This window comes from Ictalurus furcatus, chromosome 18 (genome assembly GCF_023375685.1).
Source record: "Ictalurus furcatus strain D&B chromosome 18, Billie_1.0, whole genome shotgun sequence".
Lineage (NCBI taxonomy): Eukaryota > Metazoa > Chordata > Actinopteri > Siluriformes > Ictaluridae > Ictalurus > Ictalurus furcatus.
The window spans coordinates 15090697-15103543 of NC_071272.1; the positions used below are offsets into that span (position 1 = coordinate 15090697).

Here is a 12847-nt window from a genome sequence, read left to right on the forward strand (position 1 = left end):
TGGGCATTAACACAAAGTTTGCTGTTATAATAACTTCCACCATTGTGGGAAGGCTTTCAATGTTGCCAATAGTGCATTTTGTTCTAAGTGTGGGCCTCTCATTGACATGTGTCCCCTTTAGGCCCTAGCACTATGGCATGTATGCAGCTCTTTCTACATTGACTATTTACAGGCAATGATGCATTCCCTTAACGGAACGTTGGTCTTACCCAACAGTCTGTATCACCCATATAGCATCCTACCTCAACAAGCTCTGAATGCTTTCTTGCTTATGGAAAACCAAAATTTGCCTAAAATTTGCATACTCTGTGCTAGACTGGTTTCCACCACCCAGGAATCAAACATCTGGACACTGTATATAAAGCAGCCATAAACTTAACATCCCACTGGCAAGGACAGACCATTTCAATAGCTTTCGAATCCCCTAATTCCTAAGATCCATTAACAAATAAATATCATAGTCTGTGTTGAATTTATAATAGCGATATCTGTATATTACAGCAATCAGTATCAGTGAAAAAATGTCAGCCTTATTATATAAAGGTGGCAGTTTTAATTTAAAAAAACAAATTCTACACTAGGGTTAGGATAATAATGTAGGGACTAAAATATAAAATTATATTATCTTAGTCCGCTGCTCTCCTATGAGAGCCTTAAAAAAAAAAACGTGCGGCTGAAGGTTAGATGCGTGTTTTAAAATTATGACTTAAATATCTGACTCCAATACATTTAATTAAAGGTCTGACTCCAATTTATTATAACGGTTAACTTAAATTGTTACTATCATGTAGTTCCACTGCAGTGGCTTAGTAGGTGACTTTGTAGTCAACATATTTGCATTAAAGGAATTAGACATCATTTTAGTATTAACAATATTTTACCCCTTCACATATTGAAGCCTTGGATTTCTAATAATCTGACAATTCTATGATTGTAAGATATTGACCCATAGAGTAGATACAAGTAAAAAGCAGATGTCACCTTTACTCATTTATTTACATATCATCAGTAACTACTTCATCCTGCTCAGGGTCAAGGAGGATCCAGAGTCTATACCAGGATTAATGGGAAAGAGGCAAGAATATATCTTACATCACAGGATACATTTCCATCACAGGAGACCACACACACAGACACCGAATCACAGACTCACAGACCCCACAGACACCCTGGGGAAAGATAGCATAGGCGATCCACCAACCAGTAGATCTATGTGTGATGGGAGAAAACCCAGAGGAATCCTGCACAGATACAGGGAGAAAATGAAGTTCTACATAAACAATATCCTGAGGATCGAATCAAGAATCTTGGAGCTGTGAGGTAAACTGGTCTAAATGAACCATACATATACACAATACATGGTAAATCCACTTGGAGGAAGGAGTAGGGATTATGATTCCCAATTAATTTATTTTTTATTTCTACAAGGGCCAAATTAAAGTGCATGAAGCTACTTTCTGCAGACTTTTTAATCTCAATATGTTTATTAGGAAATAGTGATGGACATTAAGTATTGACTTGCTTTCTATTTTAAAGCCACTCTAGTGTTTCACTAGATGACTAATGACTGAAAGACAATATGCATGCATTTTTGGAAAAAGCACTGTTTTGGAAAACACTTCAAAAATATTACTTCTTAAAACATGACCTTGAGAGTTCAGAGTGATGGCCTAATATAAATGATGTACTACAGAGGTGTAGTGTGTAAAATGGTGCTGTCACCACGTTACAGACTTTTCTACGGTTTGGGGCCATCAACAAATTTTTCAGGGCTATAAATATCTTAATTTTTTTATTTGTCATTTTTCACATTTTATTTACCTATTCAAAGTTTCAGAAGTTCTTTAAAAAAAGGATTTGTATATATGTGAGAAATTCATTTTGTGTTGCTTTTTAAACGATTATTATATAAATTGATGATTAAAAATAACCACAATTAGTCAGAAATAGGAGCAGATGAAAACTTTTATCAATTAAGCAAACTATATAAACAAAAATATATATATACACAATATATAACAACTATTTACAAACTATTTTATTTACAGCAGTCATCTATACAAGATCCTTAGGCTACTAAAAGGAATAGAGTGATGGTATAGGGATAGAGCGCTGAGGGATAGAGTGCTGAGGGATAGAGTGCCGAGGGATGATACACTGGTCTTCAGTCCTGGGTTCTCTGTGCAGACCTGTTAATGAAGAAGAGATTTTTTTTTTAAATATTGAGTTAATCAAAAAGAACAAAATTAATTTATACTTACTGGTGGAGAGCTTGAGCAATGAAGGGAAAAGCAGTGATGGAAAAGAACAAATATGAAGTGCAACAGAGGAAGAAAAGATTAATTCTAGAGGTCTAATTATAGCAAGAAAGTGTTTGATCAGGTAGAGGGTAGACAGAAGGACATTGCTCAGAGCTTCTCCAATGTGTCCATCATCAGTGGGACATGCTGCCAGAGGAGCTGCGAAACGGCTAATGCTGCTGGGTCGCTGTAGAGCTCCAGGGGCTGAGAAAACAATACTTCACAATGCACTGTCAGCTGATCCTATTGACAAATTACACACACAGACACACACAGAAATCCAACAGTGTCACTGAGTTAGAGGTACAATACTGAGAAATTGTGTATCATGGTATCTGAAGATATTGAACACTTACAATAAGCATTGTGAAGTACAGCTCTGCCGCAGGCTCCCACACGTCCGGATTCCACATGCTGATAAACGCATACAGGCTCTCCAAGAATCCTCCCTCACACTTTAGGAATATCATGGTTAAAAATATGGGAAAACAAAATGGCATAAAATAGACCATGTTCTGAAACTACATTCAAGTATCGCCTTTAAATCTCCTGATAAGACACTTACTGCCTCAGGAGCTGAGTCGTTCATGACGTAGCCGAAGAGAAGCAGCTCATAAAACACGTCCACGAAGTTGTAATGGTGGAGCTGCACAGAGGAGAAAAGTTACAAAAAGAAATTTGCTATACATATTGTAGTCTTGTTTTCTATATAATCAAAATTTATCATCATTAAAAAAATCTGTCATTTTACACAGGCATCTGCAAGCTTACCTGGGCCTCAAAGAGCTCCGTCACAATTGATTCCTGATTAGATGGACTTTTCAGGAATTGAATCAGTGACGCATAGGCCAGCTGCCCACCAACCACATCCTGTTACAACAGACAAAAAATCTCTGTAACTCACTTTGGCTATGGTATTCAATGTGGCTACTCATTTTAAACCCTAAAAAGAAGCAGTATGTAAGCCTAAGTATGTCCAGTAGTCCACTAAAGATACACAGATCATGTACTACATGGGACAAAATTTCCAAGTATTGTATATCCCAGTGCCATCTTCATCACATACATTTTATTTTCAAATGTGTCCTTAATTCTTAGCAGGCTGTGATTATTATAAAACGGAATAATAGCTATTAACGCTAGTTATTCCAATAGTTACTGTATGTACATTGTAATTGTGTTTTAAAATGTATGCTAATGCAGTTTTCTTCACTGCCTAGTTGCCTGTTGTTGTTTTTATATTTAACCACTAAAACATTAGCTGAAAGTAAATTGGGCGCAAAAATAAAACAGTCTATCATCATTCTGAGGTCACCTGCTTGTTAGCTGCTGCCAGACGCATCACGATCTTCTTTCCCACCACAAACAGGAAGTTCAGGTTTTGGATGCTGGCGAGCAGAGTCTGAACATAAGACAGCACACAATATAAGTTCAAGCAGAGTGTAATTTACCTGCACAATAACAGCAGCTAAACAACGGTTTTACTCACAGAGAACGCCTCACGGAGAGCACACAGCTTCAGGCCGATATCAGTAACCCCTCTCTCTAAAAGATGGGAGCTAAAAACAAGAGGTGTAAAAACTTAGTGTGCCTTAAACATACATTACACCATTAAACAGTGAAGAGGCTCATACCTAATAAAGGGCACCTCCAACTCCAAAAAGTTAGGGCTCTCCTCTTTCTCCTGCAAGCCATATTAGCAATGAGTCATTAAATCTCCCACAGTACATTTTACAGCCTCACATTCAGAGGCATAGCAGCATATGTAGATACACATCAGGTCTGAAACACAGAAGTACCTCAGAGTCCGATTCACTCTCTGCATCACTCTAGGGAGAATTATCATCATGATCCTGAACCCAAGTGGAGGTGTTCACCTGACCATCTGCTCCCACAAACAGGTATGTGCAGGTCACCTTTTTCAAGGGTTGCTGTTAATTAAAAAAAAGACAAAAACAAATATCGACACTGCAGACAAATAAATGTACAACTTGACAAAATTCCATAAGTTACTATCTCCATATACATATCGTGACAGCGTAATAAATTTACCACATAGTCCTCAAGTGGCAAGGTGACAGTCTCCATGCGGTGACAGGAAATGAATTCTGTAACCCTCCCAGATACACACTTAAGAGAACAATTTAAAGTGAACACAATTAGCCACTGCAATTAACAAAAGTATTGTGACGCTACAACTAATAATCCCTTACCTGTATGCCAGTGAAACAATCCTCGGTGTTGACATGATAAGAGAATCCCTGCAAATAACAATTACAAAAACTCAAGATCTATTTCACAAAAATCTTCATATAATAATCAGTAATGTCAATTCTCTTAATCAGAGTAATAAACACTGATTACCTCCTGATCCAAGTAGCAGGTTTGGGTGGTTTTAAACCAGCAGAACCAATGCTCTGGACCCCTTATCATGTCGAGGAAGTATCTCCTAATGTCCACTGACTAGAAATAGAAAAAACAAAACCAAACATTAGAGCTTGTAACGAAGAGGGTGTGTGTGTGTATTTCAGCTGCCGGACTGTAAAATACCTCAGACTGGGAGATGAAATCTGAAGAGAAGAACTGAATATTATGCCAGGCGCTGCTCAGCTCAGCTCACCAGCACTGAGAGGCTGTGAAAAGTAGAGCATGTAGATCATAAGTGCTTCTTATCGCAGTAGTTTCATACTAACACATCTAACATTCGGTCGCTTTCCTTACAGTAAAAACAACTTCGATGATCGACTTTAGTAAATAAATGAAATGTTTGGTTACCAGAACGACAACTGAAGGTTTATTGTGGGTTCGGTGGGCAGCAGCTGGAGGTTTCGCGCAACGACCTTAACACGTGCACACACACACACATACACTTAGACAGAAGCAGTCTACAGGTATCAAATGGAGTTAAAATATAACTTTATAACTAACACGTACCTGGAGGACAGAGGGAGTATCTTCAGTGTCTCCCAGCACATTCTCGGGCTCTGCAATAAATTAGTTTTATGTGACATTCATTTGTATATTTAAAACTAATTTGACCAAGTTTATTAATTAGTAAAATTACGATCAATACTGTATTGTGTTGAACTATTAAAATGGGTAGCTATGTTTTCCAGTGCACAAGCATTCAGCTAACTATTAAATTCTACAATTCATATCCAAGCATTCATATGAAAGGAAAATATTTTACCAGCTACTCATTTTAATGTTTAACCATGCGCAATATCATATTTATCTTAATCTTAGCTGCCAAGCTAAGTAGCCAAGTTTGTTAGCAGTGTAGCTAATGTTAGACCAGAGTTTCCCCCAAACACACAGATGATACTCTGGTGTTAGCAAGTAGAGTTTTTTCTAATTAAAAACAAATTTTATTTACTAATGTTAAATGAAAACACGTCTGAACGAGAAAGAGAGAAAGAGGAAGAAATAGAGAAAGAAAGAGAGAGAGAGAGAGAGAGAGAGAGAGACTGTACAGGTGACATGATTAAACTCTCTAAAACTTCTTGTCCATCACCCAAATCTATATAAATATTATACTGTGGAATTATTAAAACCAAGCTAACTACCTTTATACTCACTATGAAATTGTGCAAATGAAATAATTAGCTAAGTTCTCCAGGGAGATAACATACAACTGTAACAGAGTTCGTTAGCGCGCTAGCTGGCTAATCACTAGGCTAATCATGATTTAGTGTAAAACCAGTAGCCAGGGTTGTTAAAATGACCTTATAATAGGATAAATATTATACTGTGGAAATAAACTAAATTATTAAACCAAGCTAATCAACTCGGTGAAGGACTTTAGAGTGTAAATGAAAGCAGTAGCCAGATCCGCTAGCACGGTAACTAGCATTAGGCTAATTCACAGCAACAGACGATGTGGTGTGTAAGCGAGACATGAGACTGTAACACATTCACATTTATTCATTTAGCAGACACTTTTATCCAAAGCGACTTACAAATGAGAACACAGTGACTTGAACATGATTTGTTATTGTAAAAGCAGTGAGGCGGTAAAGTCACATGAAGCATGAAGCTTCTCCTACCTTGAGGAGGCTGAGTGTGTTCAGGAGGAACGCTTCCTCTCCGTAAGCGGCGGTAAACGCAGTAACCCGCACCAGCAGAGAGCACGAGCAGCCCCGCAGCACAGGCGATCTCCCGCAGAGTCCAGTTCTACATATCCGGGACAAATCTTCCGAAATCCATCGCGGTCTTAGTCCCAACTTTCTTCGTTCACTTCGTGTAGAGTGATAAAGATTGAAGTCCTCGTTCACTTCGTGTAGAGTTGATAAAGATGACGTTGATCCGTAGCGACGCAGAAACTCGATGCTGTGTTTTGGTTTAAAATAATTCGCCAGAACGCATTTATCACCATGGAAACATTTTAAACACACACAATTTTAAGACAAACATCAAACACGCAGATGACGTAAAGGCTTGCGACCCCACGTGGGATTCACCTGAGATGTGGATTTTTTTTTATAGAAACCTGTGGAATATTTAATAATAATAATGAAAGCTACCAGATAATAATAATAATAATAATAATAATAATAATAATAATAATAATAATAATTATTATTATTATTATAAAAATGTCATTAGCCCTCATTTAAACTATAGTTCCTCTTAAACCCATTATACACCAGAATGCAGTCCAACCTGCTGTCATATTAATCAGACATTACACTGGACACTGAGCACACAGAGCAGCTATTTAAAATAAAATAAGTGTATTTATTATGATTATGATTATGATTATTACTGTGGTATGGTCATAGTTTCTAACTTCTAACTAAACACTACAAACTACAATATCCATGCTATATTATTTCAGTGCATGCCCACAATCTAAACAGCACACAGGCAATATTTCAGTCTGTAGCCACCGCAGCACTGCACACTGTGCTATCAGTTATAATCCAAACTTTGTGAAAGTCTAAACTGCCACAAAGCATAAAAATGAAAATCTCAGTCGATTAACAAACTTTATGTGATCATATACAGTGGTAATGCATTCTTGGAATATTTAGTTATTTACTAATCCAGTGCCCCCATTAAAAAAACAAAACAAAACAAAAAAAAAAAAAACAGAAATGAAAGCTCCATGCTTTTTTATGTAAAACTGGCTTTACACTCATGAAAATGTTGCATGAAATGCAATACGTGACTCTAAGTAAACCAACAATCCGAACCATTTGCTAGCACTTATTTATGGGAGGCAGAATTCAGTGCCCGTATGTGCATCAAATCAAACTAGTGATCTAGATTGGACGTAAAAGCTGAAATTAGATGCATGCTTTTAACTATGTCTTTTGACTTGGATAAGCTGCAGTGTAACGCACAAGCCCAGTCCTATCATTAGTTGTGGGCTCTTCCCAAAAAAGGTCCTGATTTAATATGTTCATATAGTTTATAATGATCCATCCATCCATCTTCAACCGCTTACTCCTTTTCAGGGTCACAGGGAACCTGGAGCCTATCCCAGGGAGCATCGGGCACAAGGCGGGGTACACCCTGGACAGGGTGCCAATCCCCTGTTAGATATGTCCTCTTAATTATTACCAGGAGTAAAAGGTAGCAGACTACATGTGCTCTCATTACAATACTTGAGTAGGCCTACATAATAACTCTAACTGTACTTTTTAAAATATGCTTTTAACATACAGCGGCCTCCTGAGATGAAAAGGACACAAACCACACACACACACACACACTTCAATTTTATTTGTGTAGCACTTTTAACAATTGTCACAAAGCAGCTTTACAGAAATATATAAATTCAGGTTATACATTTTAAATTTATAAATGAATCCCTAATGAGCAAGCCAGAGGTGACGATGGCAAGGAAAAACTCCCTGAGACGATATGAGGAAGAAACCTTGAGAAGAACCAGACTCAAAAGGGAGCCAGGGATGGTTTGTTCAGCGATGGTTTTTGATGTCCCACTGCCACTCCCATGCTATAACTGTGTGAATGTCACTTTAGGTGGTATTATACACATATTGCTGAGACTCAGATAAATTGTTCCATTGATAGTTCTGCCTTTTTGGGGAACAAGTTTATCCTAACACAATTTGGGGTGAAATCTGCTGAAAGGCAGGCTGTAAGTTCTTACGATGTTTCATAAAAACACAAACATGCATAATTTAACCATGCAGCCATTATATCCTTTTACTTTCCCTCTCTCCACTTATTGTATTTTATGACTGACAATTAACCTGAGCCATGCTGTCTAGAATGATCAAACCTTCTGGTAATTTCCAAACCAAACTAATGTTATGCCTCTTTTGTTACAGTAGCACACCTTACACCAGTACAGTAGTTTACACCAGTAATTACACCAGTACAGTAGCTTGTACTGATATTATAACTAGAAAAGCAAGGAGTGAATTACTATTAACTTTATGAACTTAGCTTTTGAAAAATTAAAATAACATTAGATTGATCAGAAATATAGCCGAGACATCATTAATGCTGTAAATGACTATTATAGCTAGATTTTTAATGGAATAGCTACATAGGCATGGCCCATTTTCAGCGACCAGCAATTCCTGTGTTCCAGTGGCACATTGTGTTAGCTAATCTTACATTATCATGTTAAAAGGTTAATTCACCATTAGAAACCCCTTGTGCAATTATGTTAGCATAACTGAAAATCGTTGTCCTTCTTTGGGCTACTTGAGTACCTGGAGCATCAGCATTTGTGGGGTTGAGTACAGTCTCAAAATGGCCAGAAAGAAAGAGCTTTCTTCAGAAATTCATCAATCTGTTGTTGCTTTGAGAACTGAAGGCTGTTCCATGTGAGAAACTGACAAGAAATTAAATATATCTTACAAAGGTGTGTACTAATCCCTTCACAGAACATGACATGAATTATTGTAACTGATTCCAAAGAGTAATCTTTTAGTTAGTGCTTGAAGTGTAACAGCTCAGTGTTCAAATTACTTTTAATCTATAAACGGCTTCATAATAAGCTTTCATTAAAAAGTGATGTTTCTACGTCAGAGGCTTTTATATAAATTATCCCCTTTCGCCCCGACACTAGCGTTCATTCTGCCGGCGGAATGGAAAACGACTTATCGGACATTTTCAATTAGTATAAACAAATGAATTATTGTATCACCGCAGTTCTGGTACAAGATTAGTCAGGTCACTTTTGGCTTTCTGTGTGTACAGTTTTATGTCTGTGTGCTTAACTCCTGGTGAGCAGGGGGATGGGAAAGGGGCGGAGTTTAAGCTCCCTGCTGGGCAAACAATTCACTCCTCTCCACGAAAACATGAGACAGAGATAAATCGGTGAGCACGACTAAAGCTTTTTTGATAGTAAAACACCGTATACAATTGCCACAATAAAATTATAACATTTAAACCAAAGATCAGACTTGTAGAAACGTATACTACCTTATAATACCTACATAGACGAAAATCCAGTTCGCTCGCGGTTTTATAAATCATGCACATTTCCATCGGTATAAAGTCCATCAGCTTTATTGAAGAAAACAAATGCAAAGTTCCATATTTAGTCACAAATGTCCTCTTCAAAATGCATTAAGTGTTTTGGTATCCGACCCCTCTGGAATTTAGTAATTAGCCATAAACTGAACTGAGACACTATTAAAAAAAAAAAAAAGCTAATCTGTTTTGGCTATGCTGAACAACCCGCCTCCTAAATTATAATCGGGCAGTCTAACTTGATTGACACCCACTTGGACCAATTGCAGATACTTCTATCTTTCAAACAAGCCCAAACTCGACATGATTGACCACTCAGAGGCTGAGAAAATCAAAGGCGTAATCAGCACAACCAGACCTTTTACGCGTGCGTTTTGAGTTGTGTGTCAGCGGGTACAGGCCAATCAGCACAGCGCTACAGGACCGTGCAGAGAAACTATTAGGACATGGAAGCTCCGCTCTAGCGGTCTTCCTGCAAAACTTTATACAGCCGGTTTTTGCATGTTTGGTAGTTTTTTCTGATCGCTAGTTTTCTACTGGTTTTCGCTCAGCGTGCGATTTATCGGCGTCTTATAACGGCGGCGTGCTCCCGAAAAAGCCTGAATGCGTCACAGCTTCTGGAGCAGTTATGTCCGAGTGGCCCTTTTTTTTTTTTTTTGGAGAAAGATTATGTGGATTGAGTTGAGGAGCTCTATCTACCCCCCCCCCCCAAAGAAGTCAGAGGAGAGGGGCTCTGGCACTATTTTTAATAAACATTATATTTTATAAGTATGTTTCAGACTTTTTTTGTGTGTGAAATTACACATTGTGTAACAGAGTTCATGCTACTGCCATTTGTTTTCATTTTGTGCCATTTGGAGAGGTTATTTTGTGCCTTTAAAAAAATGTTTGCTATTTCTAGAAGTCTGCAATATTTGAAGGCTTTGTGCCATGTAGATAGGTTTTATGTCATTTAGAGACGTTTGGTGCCATTTGGAGAGGTGTTTTTTTTTTTTTTGTACCTGTGTTTGGATAAACTTACACACAATTTTAGCGGTTAGAGATAACTTCCTCATATTTTGGTGTTCATGGACAAGTACTTGGGGCATCTTTGAGACCAGGAATGGGGTTGATATCAACATTTGGTGTGAAGATATAACATTTGTGTTAAAAGTAAATATATATATATATATATATATATATATATATATATATATATATATATTAAAAAAATTCTGAATATATTGCCCCAGGTAGGCTAGGTCAAAGAAGAAGAATACTTGAAATGACTGCTAATTCTTAAAGGTCTTAAGTGTCTACTTTCATATGAGCCATTAACCACTACTGTGGTGTGTGAGATCACAAAACAACTCAATGCTGAACATAGGTACCCCCAAAACAGACAAAAATGACATTTTTTGGCTACCGGTAAAAGAGGTTAAATATTAATTCTGTTTGCTCAGAAGTTTCTATCAATGTGCAAGTCTAGGCATTTCCTATTTACTTGTCAGAGATTTTTATTTAAAAATTGCATTAATCTTTTATATTAGCTTGTCAGAGGTCGCATTCAAATGTACTAAAACTTTAGCTAGAAAACTATTTCTAGTAAACATTCAAATCAGATAAATCATGCACTCTTAATACACCATACTTTCTTGTATAAGATAACTACTGAGTATTTAGAGATAAAGTAATAAGAGGGTTTATTATACAGAACGCAAATGCATTATTTATTATATTTATTTGTATTTATTTATTATACAGTACAAAATGGGAGAGACACAATGTATTTTATGGCAGGGTAAGGTGTTGTATGTTAATTCAGTTCCTGAGATTAAGGGGCCGTTTACACGACAACGTTTTCAACTATAAACGGAAAACTTTTTATGCGGTTGGCTGTTCGTTTACATGACACCAGCGTTTTGGGGCCTGAAAACGCAAACTTTTGAAAACAGGTTTCAAAGTGCAAGTTTTTGAAAACGATGCCGTTATCTTCTCCGTGTAAAAGTACAAAAATGAGAATTTGTGAAAATGATGACGTCATACGCACACGTATTATGTTTCCAGTTTATAGGCATGCGTGCGAGTACTTCAAAACAACACACGAGACATTCAAAACTACAATGGCAGAGTACAGGACTGTGTTTGTGCATCTCCAGCAAAGTGTAGATTTACTGCATCACTACTATGAACAGCAGAGAAGCATTTGTTACATACCCCAAATTATTAACCCACATCTACGCCGATGAAGGGTATTAAAATCTTACAATTATCATTGTAATTGTCTGTTTTGGAGTTAATCTGTATACTTTTATAGCTAATAAAATATAGAAAGCAGACTGAATGCCAGTATCTCACTATTTGATCTGTGTTTGCTAATTTTGTTCCATTTTGGTACAATGATGGACAATTTTTTAGTACTTAAAGATGCACTATTTGGATTTTTTTCAGTATTTAAAAATGAACAAACTTTGGTAACAGAATTCTGACCTGGAGCACAAGAAAAGCTAAAAGATTGGGCTGAAGACAGAAAAATCCATTTCCACAATGAAAAAACGTTATGCACATTTCAATTATAAAATTATATTACATTAGAAAGAATTTTTTTTTTGGTGAAACTGTTGTTTGCAATTGTTTGACATCCATGAGAACCTAGTATTTTTGTAAATTGTTTTAACAAAACATCAAAAGTTTAAACAATAAAGACAATTTTTCACAGCCTTCTTTGCTCATATTTACCAAGGGTGCCAATATTACTGGAGGACACTGTGTGTATGTGTGTGTGAACAATCACACATTGCAAAATATCAAACCATATACTGTAAATGTTATTTTGTAAACTTGTATGATATGACTTATGTCAACACATTGCTCACCATGAAATATGGATTAAATTGATTTCAAACAAGCCCTGAGGAATATTTTAAACTTAATTTAGATGACAAGATTAATTCCATGTGGTCTCTCTGACCCACATCCCTGATCATTTTAATCTGAATAGTCCAGCATCATCTTTCTGACACAATTTATAAATCTAGTGCAATAATAATCATATAATTTCATATCTTAGATATATTTAAAAACTGATCTGGTGTCACATTGCAGGTACCGAC

General features: G+C 36.8%; 1 protein-coding gene across 1 annotated transcript; it reads right to left on the bottom strand.

Annotated features, from left to right (window-relative positions):
* Positions 1-1947: 1947 nt before the first annotated feature.
* Positions 1948-8530, bottom strand: LOC128622701 (uncharacterized). Its single transcript, XM_053649402.1, has 15 exons — positions 8522-8530; positions 6347-6473; positions 5235-5284; positions 4665-4763; positions 4514-4561; positions 4353-4430; positions 4178-4231; positions 4100-4129; positions 3935-3984; positions 3790-3859; positions 3616-3702; positions 3072-3170; positions 2866-2946; positions 2657-2755; positions 1948-2543 (listed from the first exon to the last, which is right to left on the bottom strand). The coding sequence occupies exons 1-15, from the start codon at positions 8528-8530 to the stop codon at positions 2409-2411; spliced, it is 1116 nt and encodes a 371-aa protein (XP_053505377.1). The 3' UTR covers positions 1948-2408.
* Positions 8531-12847: the final 4317 nt, after the last annotated feature.